The sequence below is a fragment of the Salvelinus fontinalis genome, chromosome 14 (assembly GCF_029448725.1).
Source record: "Salvelinus fontinalis isolate EN_2023a chromosome 14, ASM2944872v1, whole genome shotgun sequence".
Classification (NCBI taxonomy): domain Eukaryota; kingdom Metazoa; phylum Chordata; class Actinopteri; order Salmoniformes; family Salmonidae; genus Salvelinus; species Salvelinus fontinalis.
This window is the reverse complement of record NC_074678.1, coordinates 21,991,771-22,015,772: the sequence shown is the minus strand read 5'-3', so window position 1 is coordinate 22,015,772 and position 24,002 is coordinate 21,991,771. Positions and strand designations below refer to the sequence as shown.

General features: G+C 42.8%; 1 protein-coding gene across 11 annotated transcripts in view; it reads right to left on the bottom strand.

Annotated features, from left to right (window-relative positions):
• Positions 1 to 24,002, bottom strand: part of LOC129869622 (circadian locomoter output cycles protein kaput-like) — a 58,598-nt gene that overhangs the window by 14,616 nt on the left and 19,980 nt on the right. For 5 of the 11 annotated variants that reach the window (XM_055944196.1, XM_055944200.1, XM_055944199.1 and 2 more), the window contains exons 2-11: positions 19,910 to 19,976; positions 17,853 to 18,087; positions 15,029 to 15,120; positions 4,393 to 4,455; positions 1,201 to 1,349; positions 982 to 1,073; positions 729 to 758; positions 555 to 644; positions 351 to 471; positions 58 to 171 (exon numbers count right to left, since the gene is read on the bottom strand). In XM_055944196.1, coding sequence (XP_055800171.1) covers positions 58 to 171; positions 351 to 471; positions 555 to 644; positions 729 to 758; positions 982 to 1,073; positions 1,201 to 1,349; positions 4,393 to 4,455; positions 15,029 to 15,048 — 679 coding nt within the window. In that variant the 5' untranslated portion in view covers positions 15,049 to 15,120; positions 17,853 to 18,087; positions 19,910 to 19,976. Of the gene's footprint in view, positions 1 to 57; positions 172 to 350; positions 472 to 554; positions 645 to 728; positions 795 to 981; positions 1,074 to 1,200; positions 1,350 to 4,392; positions 4,456 to 15,028; positions 15,121 to 16,478; positions 17,819 to 17,852; positions 18,088 to 19,909; positions 19,977 to 24,002 lie in introns of those variants that run through there. The other 6 variants (XM_055944202.1, XM_055944206.1, XM_055944204.1 and 3 more) reach the window with 4 other exon arrangements.

Sequence of the window (24,002 nt, the reverse complement as noted above, 5' to 3'; positions counted from 1 at the left end):
CTTGTGTACTACATTCAAAGCCAAATTTTTTCCCACATCAATATAATGAAAATTTACCATTATTCAGGGACTTGAAGTTTCCGATGAACTTAACATACTCATACACAGGAGGCTCTTTGGGGTCGATCGTCCCTCGGAGCATGTGGCAACAGAATTCTAACTGGTTTTTCGCTGAAAACAAATTAAATCATACAATGAAGCAGAGTACAATTTGATAGACTTGGTTTAAATGAACCCATCTAGTTCTGAAACAAATCATCTGCTCATGGCATGCTGTGGCCAAATTGACTTGACATAGGCCATTTAGACCATGAACATGATAGAAACTACTAAACAGCTCCAGTACTTACTCTTGAGATACTCTGGTGTTAGCGTCTCTCCCTCCAGTATGTGAGATGACAGGGCTTTATACACGTCTGAATGTTCCACCAGGGGCAGGAAGTTCAACAGGTTCTGATCCACCAGGTCAGACTGAAACAAACACACACATGTATGTAATCCTTGGTCATGGATGTCAACCTTAACTCATGTATATGTATGGAGTGAATACTTACAGGAAGATGTTCCAGTAGAGATGTAACACTCTCTGAGACATAGATTATGTTCCCATCTGTCATAATTGCTAGGAAGAAGCCGTCTAATGCCTAGCAGATACAAAACAGTGTGTTAAAACACCATCTACTTGCAAAATAGAATGTGAGAAAGTGAACTATGTAGAAAACAGGTACCATTGCGCTCAACCTTGAACTTGAATAGTCCTTGGTGCGTTAAACCAAAAAGGGTGGGGGGGTTTTCTTGCTTACACAGCAGGCAGGGAAAAAAATTCACAGACGTTTCGTTGTCAACCTTCTTCAGTTAACTACAAAAGCAGTACAGAATGTTGCTACTGATATCCTTGGACTGACATCCTTTCTTTCTAGATACTTGTTAGTGAAAGGATGTGCAAACTACTGTACTTTCAGTGTGTCAAGTGCCACTGACCTCCAGCATCAGCTGTGTGAACTCTTCATTACTAAGAAAAGGAGGTTTCCAGTCCTGTCGGATCTCACTCGACTCTGACTGCGCAGCTATTTCTGACAGAAACACAGATGGGGGAGTAACTGATGTGAAATACTCAGACAGCTTGGTAAAAACACGGAAATGTTCCTATTCTTCCAGACATGTTGATATCCGAGGGCTAGGAGTAGGAGAGGTCCTTACCTTTATGCTTGCGCAGGAAGTCGATGCTCTTCTGTAAGATGGTGGACTTGTCCATCTTCCGGGTGTTGCCTGGAAGCATGGTACCCAGCTCCTTGATGAGGACATTGAACTGGTCTCTGCGCTTCTTCTCAGACTTGTTACGGGACACTCTGGAGGGTTGTACATGAGAAACAAGAATACACATACTAAGATTCTAACAAAAACAACACAATGATTACATGCAACATTCGCACTGAGCTAAAGGGTAGAGCTGCCACTTTCAAGGAGCGGGACTCTAACCCGGAAGCTAATAAGAATCCCGCTATGCCCTCCGACGAACCATCAAACAGGCAAAGCATCAATACAGGTGTAACAGCTGTCATAGTCGTTCTCCTCCTCAGATGAGGAGGAGCATGGATCGGACCAACACGCAGAGTGGTTAGTGTTCATAATTTAATGAAAGTAAAACAGAAGACACAAAACACAAAACAACAAACGTAACCAAACCGAAAACAGTCCCGTGTGGCACGAACACTGACACGAGATACAAACACCCACAAAACACACGTGAAACCCAGGCTGCCTAAGTATGATTCTCAATCAGGGACAACGATTGACAGCTGCCTCTGATTGAGAATCATACCCGGCCGAACACAAACATCCCAACATAGAAAATCACACATAGACAAACCCACCCAAATCACGCCCTGACCAACTAAATAAATACAAGACAAAAGAAAACAGGTCAGGAACGTGACAACAGGACTAAGATCGAACCGTACTACACCGGCTCAGACGCTCGTCGGATGTGGCAGGGCTTGCAAACTATTACAGACTACAAAGGGAAGCACAGTTGAGAGCTGCCCAGTGACACGAGCATACCAAACGAGCTAAATAACTTCTTTGCCCGCGTCGAGGCAAGTAACACTGAAACTTGCATGAAAGCATCAGCTGTTCCAGACGACTGTGTGATCATGCTCCCCGCAGCCGATATGAGTAAGACCTTTAAACAGGTCAACATTCACAAGGCCGCAGGGCCAGACGGATTACCAGGACGTGTACTCTGAGGATGTTCAGACCAACTGGCAAGTGTCTTTAGTGACATTTTCAACCTCTCCCTGTTTGAGTCTATAATACCAACATGTTTCAAGCAGACCACCATAGTCCCATAGAACACTAAGGTAACCTGCCTAAATGACTACCGACCCGTAGCGCTCATGTCTGTAGCCATGAAATGCTTTGAAAGGCTGGTCATGGCTCACATCAACACTGTTATCCCAGAAACCCTAGACCCTCTCCAATTTGCATACCGCATCAACAGATCCACAGATGATGCCATCTCTATTGCACTCCACACTGCCCTTTCACACCTGGACAGAAGGAACACCTATGTGAGAATGCTATTCATTGACTACAGCTCAGCGTTCAACACCATAGTGCCCTCAAAGCTCATCACTGAGCTAAGGACCCTGGGACTAAACATCTCCCTCTGCAACTGAATCCTGGACTTCCTGACGGGCCGCCCCCAGGTGGTAAGGGTAGGTAACAACACAGCCGTCACGCTGATCCTCAACACTTGGGCCCCTCAGGGGTGTGTGCTAAGCGCCCTCCTGTACTCCCTGTTCACTCATGACTGCACGGCCAGGCACGACTCCAACACCATCATTAAGTTTGCTGATGACAACAGTGGTAGGCCTGATCACCGACAACAATGAGACAGCCGGTCTCCCGGGCGGCGCAGTGGTCTAGGGCACTGCATCGCAGCGCTAGCTGTGCCACCAGAGATTCTGGGTTCGCGCCCAGGGTCTGTCGCAGCCGGCCGTGACCGGGAGGTCCGTGGGGCGACGCACAATTGGCCTAGCGTCGTCCGGGTTAGGGTTTGGCCAGTAGGGACATCCTTGTCCCATCGCGCACCAGCGACTCCTGTGGCGGGCCGGGCGCAGTGCGCGCTAACCAAGGTCGCCAGGTGCACGGTGTTTCCTCCGACACATTGGTGCGGCTGGCTTCCGGGTTGGATGCGCGCTGTGTTAAGAAGCAGTGTGGCTTGGTTGGGTTGTGTTTCGGAGGACGCATGGCTTTCGACCTTCGTCTCTCCCGAGCCCGTACGGGAGTTGTAGCGATGAGACAAGATAGTAATTACTAACAATTGGATACCACGGAATTGGGGTGAAAAAGGGGGTAAAATTTTAAACATTTTTTTTTTTAACAAAAAAACTATGAGACAGCCTATAGGGAGGAGGTCAGAGACCTGACCGTGTGGTGCAAGGACAACAACCTCTTCCTCGACGTGATCAAGACAAAGGAGATGATTGTGGACTAACGGGAAAAGAAGGAGCGAGCACGCCTTCATTCTCATCAACGGGGCTGCAGTGGAGCAGGTTGAGAGTGTCAAGTTCCTTGGTGTCCACATCACCAACAAACTATCATGGTCCAAACACACTAAGATAGTCATGAAGAGGGCACGACAAAGCCTATTCCCCCTCAGGAGACTGAAAAAATTTGACATGGGTCCTTAGATCCTCAAAAGGTTTTATAGCTGCTCCATCGAGAGCATCCTGATGGGTTTCATCACTGCCTGGTATGGCAACTGCTCGGCCTCTGACCGCAAGGCACTACAGAGGGTAGTGCGTACGGCCCAGTACGTCACAGAGGCCAAGCTTCCTGCCATCCTGGACCTCTATACCAGGCGGTGTCAGATGAAGGCCCTAAAAATTGTCAAAGACTCCAGCCACCCGTGTCATAGACTGTTCTCTCTGCTACCACACATCTAGGTCCAAGAGGCTCCAAAATAGCTTCTACCCCCAAGCCATAAGACTCCTGAACAGCTAATCTAATGGCTACCCATAATGCTGCTGCTACTCTCTGTTATTATCTATGCATAGTCACTTTAATAACTCTACCTACATCTACATATTACCTCAACAGCGGTGCCACCGCAGATTGACATTGTACCGGTACCCCATGTATATAGCCCCACTATTGTTATTTCCTGCTGCTCTTTAATTATTTGTTATTCTTATCTATTACTCTTTCTTTAGGTATTTTCTTAAAACTCCATTGATGGTTCAGGGTTTGTAAGTAAGCATTTCACTGTAAGGTCTGCACCTGTTGTATTCGGCGCATGTGACAAATAAAATGTGATTTAATATGATCAAACTAAGCTTACGTACAGAGTTGTCTTTAATGTAGTGCTTGAGCTCATAAAGACCTCACCGTTTTGCTTTGTCCTTTTCATCTTCTTCCATTAACCCATCAAAGATACTGCTGGCATCATCCCTGAAAAACAAACAACCAACCATTTTTATTTCGGGCCAAAAAACTGGTGCAGATAGCATTGGTCAGACTGCTACCCCAGCCCGGTCCGTAGAGGGCAGTGCGAAGCATAGTCTAAATTTAGACAGAGCCCATGCTCGATGACTCAGCTGGTATTGAGGCAGAATGACCAGGAATGCAACTCATTTTCCTTGGAAGGCAGAACCTTTTGCTTACTCAGCAGACTAGGACTGACATCACTAACATGTAGGTCAGATGGTCATTATTAGAACCTTGACAAGTGGCATTGCTAATGTTCTACCTGCAGTTAAAAAATAATAATCCTGAAGTAGTGTCAGCATGGATGTGACCTATTGTAGCCTATGGTGTTGTGTACGTGCCAGTATGCATGTAGCTGTGTGTATATAAGTGTGTACACCCAGTAAATGTCAATACACACCTCCAAGAACAGAATTAACTGCTTGCCTGTCTGTTTGCATGTGTGGATATTCAGGTGCACTTTCCTCAGGTCCAGGTGAGCGGTCACTGTGCTCCTCAGTCCTTCCAACCATCTACATAGTTTTTATATACATTACATGACCAAAAGCATATGGACACCTGCTTGTCGACCATCTCATTCCAAAATCATGGGCATTAATATAAAGTTGGTACCCCCTTTGCTGCTATGACAGCCTCCGCTCTTCTGGGAAGGCTTTCCACTAGATGTTGGAACATTGCGGCAGGGATTTGCTTCCATTCAGAGACAGCAGCATTCGTGAGGTCGGGCACTGATGTTGGACGATTAGGCCTGGCTCGCAGTCGACGTTCGAAATTCATCCCAAAGGTGTTCGATGGGGTTGAGGTCAGGGCTCTTTGCAGGCCAGTCAAGTTTTTCCAAACCGATCTCGACAAACCATTTCTGTATGGACCTCTGTTTGTGCATGGGGGCATCGTCATGCTGAAACAGGAAAGGGTCTTCCCCAAACTGTTGCCACAAAGTTGAAAGGTCATAATTGTCTAGAATGTCATTGTATGCTGTAGCGTTAAGATTTCCCTTCATTGGAACTATTCCTCCTCCAAACTTTACAGTTGGCAATATGCTTTGGGGCAAAAATCTGCCAAACCCAGATTCGTCTGTTGGACTGCCAGATGGTGAAGCGTGATTCATCTTTCCATAGAACGCGATTCCACTGCTCCAGAGTCCAATGGCGGCAAGCTTTACACCACTCCAGCTGACGCTTGGCATTGCGCATGGTGATCTTAGGCTTGTGTGTGGCTGCTCGGCCATGGAAATCCATTTCATGAAGCTCCCGACTAACAGTTCTTGTGCGGACGTTGCTTCCAGAGGCCGTTTGGAACCTGGTAGTGAGTGATGCAACAGAGGGCAGATGATTTCTACACGCTACACGTTTCAGCACCTGTTGGTCTCATCCTGTGAGCATCCTGTACCACTTCGCGGCTGAGCCGTTGTTGCTCCTGGCTCTAGCAGGGCAGAAATTTGACGAACTGACTTGTTGGAAAGATGGCATCCTATGAAGGTGCCACATTGAAAGTCACTGAGCTCTTCAGTAAGTACATTTTATTTTCAATGTTTGTCTATGGAGATTGCATGGCTCTGTTCTTCATTTTATACACCGTCAGCAACGGGTGTGACTGAAATAGCTGAATCCACTAATTTAAAGGGGTGCCCACATACTTTAGTGTGTGTGTATATATATATATATATATATATATTTGTCTTGGTTTTTTTTAATACACTCCAGATACAAACCACCCATGCTATCCCAATAATAAATGATTAGATGTTTTCCATTGTGTCAATTATGGCAGATTGATTGACTTCCAAGTTTTTTCAAGATGAGAAGAGAATCGTCCAGCCCATTGCGTATCTCTCTACACCCAGTGCTTGACTTGGGATGGAAGAATTGTCTTTTTGCTGTCTTTTTCCAAGTCGGTACATTAGACTATGTTCACCGAAATTCACAAATTGCATTAGGCTATATAGACCTCTATACGTTGAACCATATTTTCATGACTTATTATAGCCTACATGAAAAAGTAAACATTATTGACACTGGGAAACTTTTGTCTGATCCCATGTAGATATACCAACTCCTGCCGTTGATCAAGGCACTTAGAACTGCACTGTTAGTCACATGTTATCAACATGTGGTCAACCCTCCATCAGGAGAGCTCCTGGGTGTGCAGGCTTGACTTTTTCAGCGTCACAACTAAATACTTTTGTATACCCAATTTGTAAGTCGCTCTGGATAAGAGCGTCTGCTAAATGACTTAAATGTAAATGTAAATGTACTTTTGTCTTTATAAAATTATTTCTTCATTCAATAAATCAGGGATCAAATGGATAAGGTAGGCTACTTCAAAGCAAGATGTCTAAGTAGACGACGGACAGACGAAACGGACAGATCAAAAGCAAAAGTTTGGACACCTACTCATTCAAAGGTTTTTCTTTATTTGTAGAATAATAGTAAAGACATCAAAACTATGAAATAACACATATGGAATCATGTGGTAACCCCCCCCCCCCCCCCAAAAAAAAACATGTGTATTTGAGATTCTTCAAAGTAGCCACCCTTAGCCTTGATGACAGCGTTGCACACTCTTGGCATTCTCTCAACCAGCTTCATGAAGTAGTCATCTGGAATGCATTTCAATTAACAGGTGTACCTTGTTAAAAGTTCATGTGCAAAATTTCTTTCCTTCTTAATGCGTTTGAGCCAATCAGTTGTGTTGTGACAAGGTAGGGGTGGTATACAGAAGATGGTCTTTTACCAAATAGGGCTAAGTCCATATTATTGCAAGAACAGCTCAAATAAGCAAAGAGAATTGACAGTCCATCATTACTTTAAGACATGCAGGGCAGTCAATACAGAACATTTCAAGAACTTCTTCAAGTGCAGTTGCAAAAACCATCAAGCGCGATGATGAAACTGGCTCTCATGAGTACCCCCACAGGAAAGGAAGACCAAGAGAGTTACCTCTGCTGCAGAGGATAAGTTCATTAGAGTTACCAGCCTCAGATATTGCAGCCCAAATAAATGCTTCACAGAGTTCAAGTAACAGACACATCAACATCAACTGTTCAGAGACTGCGTGAATCAGGCCTTCATGGTCGAATTGCTGCAAAGAAACCACTACTAAAGGACGCCAATAAGAAGAAGAAACTTGTTTGGGCCAAGAAACACGAGCAATGGACATTAGACTGGTGGAAATCTGTTCTTTGGTCAGATTAGTCCAAATTTGAGATTTTTGGTTCCAACTGTGTCTTTGTGAGATGCAGAGTAGGTGAACGGATGAACTCCGCATCTGTGGTTCCCACCGTAAGGCATAGAGGTGGTGGTGTGATGGTGCTTTGCTTGTGACATTGTCTGTGATTTATTTAGAATTCAAGGCACACTTAACCAGCATGGCTACCACAGCTTTCTGCAGTGAAACGCCATCCCATCTGGTTTGCGCTTAGTGGGACAATCATTTGTTTTCAACAGGACAATGACCTAACACACCTATAGGCTGTGTAAGGGCTATTCGACCAAGGAGGAGAGTGATGGAGTGCTGTATCAGAAGACCTGCCCTCCACAATCACCCAACCTCAACCCAATTGGGATGAGTTGGACCGCAGAGTGAAAGAAAAGCAGCCAACAAGTGCTCAGCATATGTGGGAACTCCTTCAAGACTGTTGGAAAAGCATTCCAGGTGAAGCTGGTTGAGAGAATGCCAAGAGTGTGCTAAGTTTTTATAACTGTAATAAATACATTTTATGGGGAAAAACTCATTCTGATTGGCTCTCCAGTGGGTGGGCCTATGCCCTCCAAGACCCACGGCTGCGCCCCTGCCCAGTCATGTGAAATCCATAGCCTAATGAATTTATTTAAATTGCTGATTTCCTTATATGAACTCTAACTCAGTAAAATCTTTGAAATTGCTGCATGTTGTGTTGATATTTTTGTTCAGTATAGTTAGTCTGCAATTATTTTATACCTGCTACTGAATCTCCCCTCGGGCAACGGCCCACTCACACTGGCACACACGCAGCACCAGACATGTACTGAAGGGCCATTCCGATAATGGCTGATATGTGCTTTCATGAATTACATTAACAACAATTATGAAACTAATTTCCATGACTTTTCCTGACTTTACAAACCCTCATTTGACCCTCATCTGGCACATTTTTAATCAGTGCAATCTCGAACAGACTAACGCAAATAAACTTGAACAAACCGTACATCAGGAAATGAATGCCCACTCTTCATTGCTATTCAATGAAGATCCCGCCTTCATTCCACTTTGATCAACCTTTTTTGCCAGGGTGTGTGAATCTGGGCCAGCAAAAGGCTACTTTATTTTTATAGAGGAGCCGGTATGCAATTCCCCAAAAATTGAAAGTGCCAGTATGGTGTTCCGGACAGCTCCGGCCCAAGTCAAGCACTGAATACACACCCATAGGCAAATGTCTTAAAATATGCAGGCAGACAGATTAAAAGTACATTTACATTGTAATACTTCTTTCTGACAGCCAATTTTCTAGCGCTGCCCACAACTTCCAGACTTTATAGCATTCCCAGAAAGCATGGAATATTGAGTCATTATTTGCTTTACACTTAAGACATGACTCTGCAGTTGTGCTGTAGAATTTATGAATTCTCTCATGTATAATAAATTCCATACATTAGTTTATACTGGATTAAGCCTATATTTTCTTAAACTGTAATTTTGTTAGTTATGCTCCAACTTTCCCTCCATCTTGTGCCAACATCAGTTACTTTGTCTTTTTTCCTAAGAGATTGTCCATTGGATATGTTCTCTGGCAGGTTTTCTATATCTTCCCTATTATATGAACATAATTTCCTGACTCAAATAAGATTCCCTCAAGGTTGCTCCCTCCAAGGTCTATTTTCACTGCACACTTCTCATTGAACAATAATTAATGGACCACTAACCAAGAGTCCTTGGGGGGGGGGGGGGGGGGGGGGGGGGTGCTGATCTGAGCCTATGACATTCTGTGGAATGACATATACTGGCACGCTTTTCTGTATGTGTGCATCTGTGCCTAATTTGCCTTCATGCGTTTCTGTGCATGCTGTGTGAGCATGAGAATAATGTGGTGCTTGTGTTTTTTTTACCCCAGGGCTACTTCAAACAAATAAGCTTCAATTACACTCACCAATGCTATTTTTAGACAAACCCATTAAAGTCAACAATGTAGAAACACAATAGTTTAATAGCAAACAACAAATAGAGTAATGAAGAGTAAACAAGCATTTTACAACCATGTGCTGGGCGATATGGACCAAAAGTAATATGATAAAATGTAACTATTTTGCTTGATAGTGATAAATACAATGATCGAGATATATATAGATATATATAGATATATAGATAGAGATATAGATATATATATAGAGATAGATATAGATATATTAATAACGTATTTATTTATATATATTTTATAAATTGACAATTAGGCCTACTTTCCATTAGTGGCAGTTTTTTGTTGTTGTGCCAAGACAAGTAACTGAGATAGGCTATACTATGATAGAAAATGTACTTGATTGTACTCCTTTGTACTTGATTGATGAATTATGGTCACTAATTAGTAAGGAACTCCCCACACCTGGTTGTCTAGGGCTTAATTAAAAGGAAAGACCAAAACCCTGCAGACATTAGGCCCTCCATGGAATGACTTTGACACCCCTGTTCTAAGCTATATTATTCACCACGTGTGGAAGTGAGAACTCAAAACACTTAGCTAGATTGCTAACTCTAAATATGATCTTGTTGCTAGATTGTTTTATTAATTAGCCTATATGGCTATCAGTAAATGTAATGTCCAACAAAACTATCCAGTACTAGGCCTAGGCTACTTGATGTAAGCCTATTCAGCGCAAATGGTGCACTCCGCTCCGTGGGCACATCAAAACCATACTCCGGTTGTAAAGTGGTGGCATGAACTCAATATTAAGAGGTGAGAAATAAACAGTAGTACCTTTGAAAACAGTCTGTCCCGCAATTGCATTTGGAGCAATGGTCATATGCTTGTGCTTATCAGAAAGCATCCCTCCCTCCTCTGTGCGCAGAGTGGGGAGAGGGAGCGATCACTGTTGGCCAAATAATAGTTTTAGAACAAAAAAATATGTGCAGGAGCTTTGTGTAGAAAAATCACTGAAAATGACCGACCTAAGCAAACTGCTCCGGTAAGAGGGCAATATCGGTGTGGGTAATTTTGGGTTTATCATCCCAGCTCTATTGTACATCCCACACCAAGCCAAAGATAGATAGGTACAGTCAGGCTCTGGCTTATCATTTACCCTAATGGTGTTTGCTCTCATATGAGAATGGGACTCGGGAGAAATGTGAACTGATATGGACAGAAAGAAGAACTTTCTTATTACATTCCCCTTCCCTGGAGGTATCAGAGCTTTAACAACATGCCCTTAAAGATGCCACATGACCAAATTAAAATCCACCCATAGCACACAATTAGATTAGGCCACCTAAAGCTCCCAGTGTTTTAATATGATGCCATGTAAAGCCTGAGGATTGTTTATTTAAGATGGTGGTAATAGTGTTCGTCAGTTCTAACCTCTGCCTTACAGGAGGCAGAGCTACAGAAGACCTAAGGGCTCTATGGGTGTGACAACAAAACCCTATTCTCCAAGGGACAATGAGCAACAGGCCCTGCTCACACAAAACATACTTACACAATTGCCATCAACATGCCTTAGACCACATGTCAAACTCAAGGCCCATTTCAATCTTGTTTTTGTAAATTTTCCCCAGAAAAACAATGTCAAATCGACAATGAAATGACAAAAACCATATCGAAACTGTGTAGAAATAATGGACCTACATTTATAGTCTCTTCACTCTGTCCAGCTTGCTATTAGTCACTGAAACGAAAGCTAGACAGTCAGGGAACGTAGAAAATTCCAGAAGCGATTGATAGAGAACAATTTTTTGCACGTTTTGACCGCGAGGGAATATCAATATTTTGTGCGGCCCTCAACCTCAGTGAAGACCAAATGCAGCCCACAGGGAAAATGAGTTTGACACTCCTGCTAAACTATCAACATACCTTACACAAAACTAACAAAGGACTTTTGACAAAGGGTATTTCTATAGCGGTTGTGCAGTTTGTTTTCAATCCTCACCATTTATTCCTTTAAGTAGCAGCTAATGTGAATAAGTAAATGAATTTAAAAATGTTCTAACCTCTATTCAACCCCGTACACTTGCTGGAGTTGTCCTATATGAATAGGGCTAAATTGAAATGTTTCTCACAGAAGAAATATGGAAAGCATATGCATAACCATGGCAGCAATTTCAAGGGGAACATTTTGGAGATTATGGGAAAATTATTAGACTAAAAGGTGAGGACAAAACAGTTCATCTGCCAAGACTGAATCCAAACATTACACTGTTGATTATATATGCATTTTACATTTGCTGTACTTTCATTGCATTTGTTGATAACGAAATCTGACAATACTCCGGATACATTCAGTAACATAAGAATATTCATGGCAAATTTGGGGTAGGTGCAAAATAAGACAAAAAAATGGTTTTGAGTGAGAGGTCTAACTGGTGTCTCCAGAATGTATTCTCTTTACTTTTTCTAAATGTTGTGTCACAGCCTGAATTTCAAATTGATTACATTTTGATTTTGTGTCTCTGATATACACACAATAAGCCCATAATGTCAAGTAGAATTGTCTTTGTAGAACATTTTCAAAAATATGATAAATTACAAGCGGAAATGTTAAGGAGTAAAAATGTGCTTAAAATCACATAAGATGCATGGACTTATTCTATGTTCAATAATAGTGGTTAACATGAATTTTGAATGACTAGCCCATCTCTATACCCCACACATAAAAATAATTGTACGGTCCCTCAAATCGAGCAGTAAATTTCAAGCACAGATTCAACCAAAGACCAGGGAGGTTTTTCAATGCCTAACAAAGAAGGGCACCGATTGGTAGATGTCTAAAAAAAAAAAAAAAAAAGCAGACACTGAAAATCCCTTTGAGCATGATAAAGTTATTAATTAGGCTTTGGATGATGTATAAATACACCCAGTCACTGCAAAGATGCAGACGTCCTTCCTACCTCAGTTGCCAGAGAGGAAGGAAACTGCTCAGGATTTCACCATGAGGCCAATGGCGATTTTAAAATGGAGTTTAATGATTGTGATATGAAAAAAATGAGGATGGATCAACAACATTGTAGTTACTCCACAATACTAACCTAAATGACAGAGTAACTTTTTGTCCTGAATACAAAGCGTTATGTTTGGGGCAAATCCAACAACACATAACTGAGTACCACTATTCATATTTTCAAGCATGGTGGTGGCTGCATCATGTTATTGGTATGCTTGTCATCGGAAAGGGAGTTTTTTTAGGATAGAAAGTAGCAGGATATAGCTATGCACAGTCAAAATCCTAGAGGAAAACCTGGTCCAGTCTTTTTTCCAACAGACACTGGGAGACAAATTCACCTTTCAGCAGGATAATAACCTAAATCACACGGCCAAATCTACACTGGAGTTGCTTACCAAGATGACATTGAATGTTCCTGAGTGGCCTAGTTAGATTTTCAAGTTGATTTTAAGTCAAAACTATGGCAAGACTTGGAAATAGCATTCTAGCAATAACCAACTTGACAGAGCTTGAACAATTTTATATTGTACAATCCAGGTGTGCAAAGCTCTTAGAGACATATCCTAAAATATCCTCAGCTGTAGTCGTTGCCAAAGGTGTTTCTAACATGTATTGTCTCAAAATATGTGTTTTATTTTTCATATTTTTTGTTAGAATTATTCTTCCACTTTGACAGAGTATTTTGTGTAGACCGTTAGCAAAAATCACAATTAAATAAATTTTCATCCAATATAACAAAAATATATACTTGTGATTGATTTTAAGAAAGGCGTTGATGTTTATGGTTAGGTACACATTGGTGCAACGACAGTGCTTTTTTCGCGAATGAGCTTGTTAAATAACCGTTTGGCGAAGTAGGCTATGATTCAATAGGCACCGCATCGATTATATGCAATGCAGGACAAGCTAGATAAACTAGTAATATCATCAACCATGTGTAGTTAACTAGTGATTATGTTAAGATTGATTGTTTTTTATAAGATGCGTTTAATGCTAGCTAGCACCTTACCTTGGCTCCTTGCTGCACTCACATAACAGGTAGTCAGCCTGCCACGCAGTCTCCTCGTGGAGTGCAATGTAATCGGCCATGATCGGTGTCCAAAAATGCCCGTTACCGATTGTGATGAAAACTTGAAATCGGCCATTCCGATTAATCGGTCAACCTCTAATTTTAACCCGTATACGGGTATGAGTGTAAAGAGATAACCAGGCAAGTCCATTAAGAACAACTTATTATTTATAATGACGACCTGGCAAGGTATAGTATATCCCTGCCAGGAGGGAATGAGTATACTCTCCATAGTGAATAACAGCCATAAACCTAGCTGGGTACTTCTAGGAACCCAACTTCTCCTTCTAGGAAACTATTTGCCTTTGATTGGCCAAATTAAGCCCCTCCTTCAGCATGAGGTCATGTTCCATACTCTCTACTGACCACCCACCGCACCCCTGCCTCCCCTGCTCTAATGACAGTAAAGGGGGAGTTCAGTGGTGCCGACAGAAGCCCCAGCCCCTGGCTGGCCCCCCTCTGTCACATGAGACGGCACACACACACACACACACACACACACACATCAGGGGAAGAGTAAAAACACCAACCATGGCCTCCCGAGTGGCGCAGTGGTCTAAGGAACTGCATCGCAGTGCTAGCTGTGCCACTAGAGATTCTGGGTTCAAGTCCAGGCTCTGTCGCAGCCGGCCATGACAGGGAGACCCATGGGGCGGTGCACAATTGTCCCAGCGTCGTCTGGGTTAGGGGAGGGTTTGGCCGGCAGGGATGTCCATTGCACACTAGCGTCTCCTGTGGCGGGCTGGGTGCAGTGCACGCTGACACGGTACAGTGTCTCCTCCGACACATTGGTGTGGCTGGCTTCCGGGTTAAGTGGGCATTGTGTCAAGAAGCAGTGCGGCTTGGTCGGGTTGTGTTTCGGAAGATGCACGGCTCTCGACCTTCACCTCTCCCGAGTCCGTACGGGAGTTGCAGCGATGAGACAATTGGATACCACGAAAAAGAGGTAAATTATTTTTATTTTTTTCATAAACATAATAATTAAACACCAACCACTCAAAACGGAGCAGGGCTGAGCGGCATGCTAATCCTGGGATGAAGGCGGGAGATCCCGTGCTGGTGGGCCATTCCTGCTGTCACTCAAAACAGGTCCAGAGCCACTGAGTCCACCCACACACAGGTCAGTCACACACACCTAAAGGTCCACCAAATGTTGCTTGAAATCACCATGACGACTAAATCCAGGCAAAGTAAAGCACAGATTGAGAACATTTAAAAAACATTTTATTTTATAGATTGTTAGTCACAGATGATTTGACAGACAGCTAGCTACCAGTTAGATGAGCAGGTAGGGTAGGATATCCATTTCTCTCAAGTGTAAGAGGAGATTGGTAGACTAACTCACCCGCCTATACTGGAAGTCATCTTGTAGCCTGTTCAGGGTCGCAGTTATGGAGAGGGGCCTTTTAATCGTGAGGTAGACATTTGTGAATGAACCTGTCAGAAAAAGCGAGATTAACAGTGAAATTACAGTACATGGCCTGAAACTAAAAAACAATGTACAGTACCAGTCAAAAGTTTGGACACACCTACTCATTCAAGGGTTTTCCTTTATTTTTACTATTTTCTACATTATAGAATAATAGTGAAGACATCAAAACTATGAAATAACATATGGGATCATGAAGAAACCACTTAAAAGTTAATTTGTGGAATTTCTTTCCTTCTTAATGCGTTTGAGCCAATCAGTTGTGTTGTGACTCCTTCAAGACTGTTGGAAAAGCATTCCTCATGAAACAAAATGTTGGACTCATCAGACATGGGTCTTCCTTTCCTGTGGCGGTCCTCATGAGAGCCAGTTTCATCATAGCGCTTGATGGTTTTTGCGAATGCACTTGAAGAAACTTTAAAAGTTGTTGAAAAGTTTCGTATTGACTGACTGTCATTTCTCTTTGCTTATGTGAGCTGTTCTTGCCATTATATGGTCTTTAACCAAATAGAGCTCTCGCTGTATACCACCCCTACCATGTCACAACACAACTGATTGGCTCAAACGCATTAAGAAGGATAGAAATTCAACACATTAACTTTTAACAAGGCACACCTGTTAAGTGAAATGCATTCCAGGTCAAATGCATTCCAACCTCATGAATCTGGTTGAGAGAATGCCAAGAGTGTGCAAAGCTGTCATCAAGGCAAGGGGTGGCTACTTTGAAGAATCTCAAATCTAAAAAAAAATTGGGTTTGTTTAACACTTTTTTGGTTTCTACATGATTCCATATTTGTTATTTCATAGTGTTGATGTCCACATTATTATTCTACGATGTAGAAAATAGTAAAAAAATAAACAATAACCATGGAATGAGTAGGTATGTCCAAACTTTTGACTGTGTGTGTGTGTGTGTGTGTGTGTGTGTGTGTGTGTGTGTGTGTGTGTGTGTGTGTGTGTGTGTGTGTGTGTGTGTGTGTGTGTGTGTGTGTGTGTGTGTGTGTGTGTGTGTGTGTGTATATACAGTTGAAGTCGGAAGTTTACATACACTTAGGTTGGAGACATTAAAACTCGTCTTTCAACCACTCCACAAATTTCTTGTTAACAAACTATACATTTTGGCAAGTCGGTTAAGACATCTACTGCATGCATGACAAGTAATTTTTCCGACAATTGTTTACAGACAGATTATTTCACTTATAATTCACTGCATCACAATTCCAGTGGGTCAGAAGATTACATACACTAAGTTGACTGTGCCTTTAAACAGCGTGGAAAATTCCAGAAAATGGCATCAAGGCTTTAGAAGCTTCTGATAGGCTAATTGACATCATCTGTGTACCTGTGGATGTATTTCAAGTCCTACCTTCAAACGCAGTGCCTCTTTTCGTGACATCATTGGAAAATCAAAAGAAGTCAGCCAAGACCTCAGAAAAAACATTGTAGACCTCCACAAGTCTGGTTCATCCTTGGGAGCAATTTCCAAGCGCCTGAAGGTACCACGTTCATCTGTACAAACAATAGTACACAAGTATAAACACCATGGGACGACGCAGCCGTCTTACCCCTCAGGAAGGAGACGCGTTCTGTCTCCAAGAGATGAACGTATTTTGGTGCGAAAAGTGCAAATCAATCCCAGAACAACAGCAAAGGACCTTGTGAAGATGCTGGAGGAAACAGGTACAAAAGTATCTATATCCACAGTAAAACGAGTCCTATATCGACATAACCTGAAAGGCCACTCAGCAAGGAAGAAGCCACTGCTCCAAAACCACCATAAAAAAGCCAGACTACAGTTTAAAACTGCACATGGGGACAAAGATCATACTTTTTTGCAGAATTGCCCTCTGGTCTGATGAAACAAAAATAGAACTGTTTGGCCATAATGACCATCGTTATGTTTGGAGGAAACGGGGGATGCTTGCAAGCCAAAGAACACCATCCCAAACGTGAAGCACGGGGGTGGCAGCATCATGTTGTGGGGGTGCTTTGCTGCAGGAGGGACTGGTGCACTTCACAAAATAGATGGCATCATGAGGGAGGAAAATTGTGTGGATATATTGAAGCATCATCTCAAGACATCAGTCTGGAAGTTAAAGCTTGGTCGCAAATGGGTCTTCCAAAAGGACAATGACCCCAAGCATACTTCCAAAGTTGTGGCAAAATGGCTTATGGCCACAAAGTCAAGGTATTGGAGTGGCCATCACAAAGCCCTGACCTCAATTCTATAGAATATTTGTGGGCAGAACTGAAAAAGCGTGTACGAGCAATGATGCCTACAAACCTGACTCAGTTAAACACGCTCTGTCAGGAGGAATGGGACAAAATTCACCCAACTTATTGTGGGAAGCTTGTGGAAGGCTACCCGAAACGTTTGACCCAAGTTAAACAATTTAAAGGCAATGCTACCAAATAGTAATTGAGTGTATGTAAACGTCTGATCCACTGGGAATGTGATGAAAGAAATAAAAGCTGAAATAAATCCTTCTCTCTACTATGATTCTGATATTTCACATTCTTAAAATAAAGTGCTGATCCTAACTGACCTAAGACAGGGAATATTTACTAGGATTAAATGTCAGGAATTGTGAAAAACTGAGTTTAAATGTATTTGGCTGAGGTGTATGTAAATTTCCGACTTCAACTGTGTGTGTGTGTGTGTGTGTGATAATATATATCTCACACAGAAAAACCCACAGCCTCTATTCCTGAAGGGCAGCAGCACCCGGCCCAACCTTACCTCCTGTCTAACAGACTCTGTGGGAGGATGAGGAGTGTGGTGTAGGATGAAGGTCCACCCTATGTGGAGGCACTGTGGGGTCTGTGTGTCCCCTAGGGGAGGGAGGTAGTTACAAGAGTCACTGGGAGGATCCTTTGTCAAAGGCCAGCGGTTGTCAATGGCTCCTTGCTGAGCTGGGCATTCCGCCGTGCTGGGCTGTGGACGTACCACATGACAGCTACATCGGATGCTCTAACTAGTTACAAAACAGAAGACATTACATGAGTTAACCTGTAAAATGTTCTATTTACTCAATCCCAATTCAACCATAGACAAGAACCTACGGTACAGAGGCTATCTGAAATAAATGTATTCGATAAATGTTATATGGCAAAAATGTCACTTAGCATATCAGTGGGCTAAGCAGAGCTAGTGAGGGAAAAAAGTATTTGATCCCCTGCTGATTTTGTACGTTTGCCCACTGACAAAGAAATTATCAGTCTATAATTTTAATGGTAGGTTTATTTGAACAGTGAGAGACAGAATAACAACAACAAAAAAAACAGAAAAACGCATGTCAAAAATGTTATAAATTGATTAGCATTTTAATGAGGGAAATAAGTATTTGACCCCTCTGCAAAACATGACTTAGTACTTGGTGGCACAACCCTTGTTGGCAATCACCGAGGTCAGACGTTTCTTGTAGTTGGCCACCAGGTTTGCACACATCTCAGGAGGGATTTTGTCCCAGTCCTCTTTGCAGATCTTCTCCAAGTCATTAAGGTTTCGAGGCTGACGTTTGGCAACTCGAACCTTCAGCTCCGTCCACAGATGTTCTATGGGATTAAGGTCTGGAAACTGGCTAGGCCACTCCAGGACCTTAATGTGTTTCTTCTTGAGCCACTCCTTTGTTGCCTTGGCCGTGTGTTTTGGGTCATTGTCATGCTGGAATACACATCCACAACCCATTTTCAATGCCCTGGCTGAGGGAAGGAGGTTCTCACCCAAGATTTGATGGTACATGGCGCCGTCCATCGTCCCTTTGATGCGGTGAAGTTGTCCTGTCCTCTTAGCAGAAAAACACCCCCAAAGCATAATGTTTCCACCTCCGTGTTTGACGGTGGGTATGGTGTTCTTGGGGTCATAGGAAGCATTCCTCCTCCTCCAAACACGGCGAGTTGAGTTGATGCCAAAGAGCTCCATTTTGGTCTCATCTGACCACAACGCTTTCACCCAGTTGTCCTCTGAATCATTCAGATGTTCATTGGCAAACTTCAGACAGGCATGTATATGTGCTTTCTTGAGCAGGGGGACCTTGCGGGCGCTGCAGGATTTCAGTCCTTCACGGCGTAGTGTGTTACCAATTGTTTTCTTGGTGACTATGGTCCCAGCTGCCTTGAGATCATTGACAAGATCCTCCCGTGTAGTTCTGGGCTGATTCCTCATCGTTCTCATGATCATTGCAACTCCACGAGGTGAGATCTTGCACGGAGCCCCAGGCCAAGGAAGATTGACAGTTATTTTGTGTTTCTTCCATTTGCGAATAATCGCACCAACTGTTGTCACCTTATCACCAAGCTGCTTGGCGATGGTCTTGTAGCCCATTCCAGCCTTGTGTAGGTCTACAATCTTGTCCCTGACATCATTGGAGAGCTCTTTGGTCTTGGCCATGGTGGAGAGTTTGGAATCTGATTGATTGATTGCTTCTGTGGACAGGTGTCTTTTATACAGGTAACAAACTGAGATTAGGAGCACTCCCTTTAAGAGTGTGCTCCTAATCTCAGCTCGTTACCTGTATAAAAGACACCTGGTAGCCAGAAATCTTTCTGATTGAGAGGGGGTCAAATACTTTTTTCCCTCATTAAAATGCAAATAATTTTATAACATTTTTGACATGCGTTTTTTTTGATTTTTTTGTTTTGTTGTTATTCTGTCTCTCACTGTTCAAATAAACCTACCATTAAAATTATAGACTGTTCATTTCTTTGTCAGTGGGCAAACGTACAAAATCAGCAGGGGATCAAATACTTTTTTCCCTCACTGTATATGTTTAGTACAGAGCAGAGGTGAGCACTTACCGATCACATGGTTCGTCTGGTGCCGCTATGGTACTGGACTAGAAAAAATATGTTTTCCTTCAGGGATCTAAAATAAGAAAAAACACACAACATATACCCTGAAAACACACACATCCTTAAACCCTGCAACAGACACACACATAACCTTACATATAGATGTACACATAACCTTATATCCTTATATGACACATGATGATGGAAAAGCTGATTCAACCGATCGCTGCAGCTGTACATAGCCCATCTGTAAATAGCCCACCCAATCTACCTACCTCATCCCCATATTGTTTTTATTTACTTTTCTGCTCTTTTGCACACCAGTATTTCTACTTGAGCAGATGATGATGTGCATCTATCACTCCAGTGTTAATTTGCTAAGCTGTAATTACTTGGCTACTATGGCCTATTTATTGCCTTACCTCCTCACGCCATTTGCACACACTGTATGTAGACTTTCTTTTTTTCTATTGTGTTATTGACTTGTTTATTCCATGTGTAACTCTGTTGTTGTTTTTGTCAAACTGCTTTGCTAGATCTTGGCCAGGTCGCAGTTGTAAATGAGAACTTGTTCTCAACTAGCTTACCTGGTTAAATAAAGGTTAAATAAAAAATTTAAAAAGAGCCAGAAAGGTCATGACAGCCACAAACTGACATGATAAAATCCTGGTTTAGACACAGGCCCTAGTCTCTAAACTAGTTAGGGATCCTAATAATGCCTACTTGTGCCAATGCAAGGACGTCAACAGTGGAGCTCGACTGACCAATATAAGTCTCTGATAGTGAGCTTTCCTAAAATGACCAGTATCATGATTAATTCTGACCCAACAGACTGCAATGCTTTCACACAAACTGGACTAATGCCTGGATAGAACAGACCATTAAAGTGAATGTTTTCCAACATGTTAAACTATGAACATATTTTTGGGAGAGAAAGAGAGCGACCAAGAGAGACAAAGACAGACATTGGGGTGTGGTGGCTGTGGCGGAGTGTCTAGGTGAATGAGGGGAGTGCTGGGAAATCTATAGAGCATCTACAGATGGACTACTCAAATAAAGTGTGACCCCAAGTGCCTGAAAGGAAGGGGGAGGGGCATTGTCACAGCCCATTGACTTTCAGCTATGCCCATTTTTCTGCTCTCTGGACGTAACTTCAATGCAAGTAAAACTAAATGCATGCTATTCAATCGATCACTGCCCACCCGTCCAGCATCACCACTCTGGACAGCTCTGACTTAGAATACATGGACAACTACAAATACCTAGGTGTCTGGTTAGACTGTAAACTCTCCTTCCAGACTCACATTAAGCATCTCCAATCCAAAATTAAATCTAGAATCGGCTTCCTATATCGCAACAAAGCATCCTTCACTCATGCTGCCAAACATACCCTCGTAAAACTGACCATCCTACCGATTCTCGACTTCGGCGATGTCATCTATAAAATAGCCTCCAACACTCTACTCAACAAATTGGATGCAGTCTATCACAGTGCCATCCGTTTTGTCACCAAAGCCCAATACACTACCCACCACTGCGACCTGTACGCTCTCGTTGGTTGGCCCTTGCTTCATACTCGTCGCCAAACCCACTGGCTACAGGTTATCTACAAGTCTCTGCTAGGTAAAGCCCCGCCTTATCTCAGCTCACTGGTCACCATAGCAGCACCCACTCGTAGCACGCGCTCCAGCAGGTATATCTCACTGGTCACCCCCAAAGCCAATTCCTCCTTTGGTCGCCTTTCCTTCCAGTTCTCTGCTGCCAATGACTGGAACGAACTGCAAAAATCACTGAAGCTGGAGACTCATATCTCCCTCACTAGCTTTAAGCACCAGCTGTCAGAGCAGCTCACAGATCACTGCACATAGATGGACTGTTTACAGATGGGCTATCTACCTCATCCCCATACTGTATTTATTTATCTTGCTCCTTTGCACCCCAGTATCTCTACTTGCACATTCATCTTCTGCACATCTACCATTCCAGTGTTTAATTGCTATATTGTAATTACTTCGCCACCATGGCCTATTTATTGCCTTAACTCCCTTATCTTACCTCATTTGCACTCACTGTATATAGACTTTTTGTTTTATTTTTTCTACTGTATTATTGACTGTGTGTATTGTTTATTCCATGTGTAACTATGTGTTGTTGTATGTGTCGAATTGCTATGCTTTATCTTGGCCAGGTCACAGTTGCAAATGAGAACTTGTTCTCAACTAGCCTACCTGGTTAAATAAAGGTGAAATAAATCAAAAACAGATACATTTGACCTGCACAAGCAGCACGACACACAGACTCTCACACCACAAACACATCACACAGAGAATGACGACTCTGTCCATAACATAAAATGTGAGGGTCTCTGTCGATAACATAAGGTTACAGGTTTAATAAATTCTCAACATGACCATGTATGTAACAGCAGCAGCAGAGTTTCTATCCACCTTATGTAACCTGGCAACAAGAGCGCCATCTGATTGGTCCAGAAACCGATGGGTTGGGCCAGAGCCAGAACACGTGGACAAGCAGCGATTTGAAAATTGGCCATTGGCTTTGATACTCATTGGTTAGAGATGCTCAAAAATCGCTGTTGACGCCCCTCGTCACCACAAACGACGTCTCACACTCAAGCATGTTTTTTTTTATTTTTTTTTATTTAACCAGGTAGGCAAATTGAGAACACGTTCTCATTTACAATTGCGACCTGGCCAAGATAAAGCAAAGCAGTTCGACACATACAACAACACATAGTTACACATGGAGTAAAAACAAACATATAGTCAATAATACAGTGAAAAAAAATAAGTCTATATACAATGTGAGCAAGTGAGGTGAGATAAGGGAGGTGAAGGCAAACAGATATATGTATAAATAAATAAAATATAAAAAGGCCATGGAGGCGAAGTGAGTACAACACAGCAAGTAAAATAAAAACTAAAAAAACACTGGAATGGTTGGTTTGCATTGGAAGAAAGTGCAAAGTAGAGACAGAAATAATGGGGTGCAAAGGAGCAAAATAAATTAATAAATAAATACAGTAGGTAAAGAGGTAGTTGTTTGGGCTAAATTGTAGATGGGTTATGTACAGGTGCAGTAATCTATGAGCTGCTCTGACAGCTGGTGCTTAAAGCTAGTGAGGGAGATAGGTGTTTCCAGTTTCAGAGATTTTTGTAGTTCGTTCCAGTCATTGGCAGCAGAGAACTGGAAGGAGAGGCGTCCAAAGGAAGAATTGGTTTTGGGGGTGACTAGAGAGATATACCTGCTGGAGCGCGTGCTACAGGTAGGTGCTGCTATGGTGACCAGCGAGCTGAGATAAGGGGGGACTTTACCTAGCAGGGTCTTGTAGATGACCTGGAACCAGTGGGTTTGGCGACGAGTATGAAGCGAGGGCCAGCCAACGAGAGTGTACAGGTCGCAGTGGTGGGTAGTATATGGGGCTTTGGTGACAAAACGGATGGCACTGTGATAGACTGCATCCAATTTATTGAGTAGGGTTTTGGAGGCTATTTTGTAAATGACATCACCGAAGTCGAGGATTGGTAGGATGGTCAGTTTTACAAGGGTATGTTTGGCAGCATGAGTAAAGGATGCTTTGTTGCGGAATAGGAAGCCAATTCTAGATTTGACTTTGGATTGGAGATGTTTGATGTGGGTCTGGAAGGAGAGTTTACAGTCTAACCAGACACCTAGGTATTTGTAGTTGTCCACATATTCTAAGTCAGAGCCGTCCAAAGTAGTGATGTTGGACAGGCGGGCAGGAGCAGGCAGCGATCGGTTGAAGAGCATGCATTTGGTTTTACTTGTATTTAAGAGCAGTTGGAGGCCACGGAAGGAGAGTTGTATGGCATTGAAGCTCGCCTGGAGGGTTGTTAACACAGTGTCAAAAGAAGGGCCAGAAGTATACAGAATAGTGTCGTCTGCGTAGGAGGTGGATCAGAGAATCACCAGCAGCAAGAGCGACATCATTGATGTAAACAGAGAAGAGGGTCGGTCCAAGAATTGAACCCTGTGGCACCCCCATAGAGACTGCCAGAGGCCCGGACAACAGACCCTCCGATTTGACACACTGAACTCTATCAGAGAAGTAGTTGGTGAA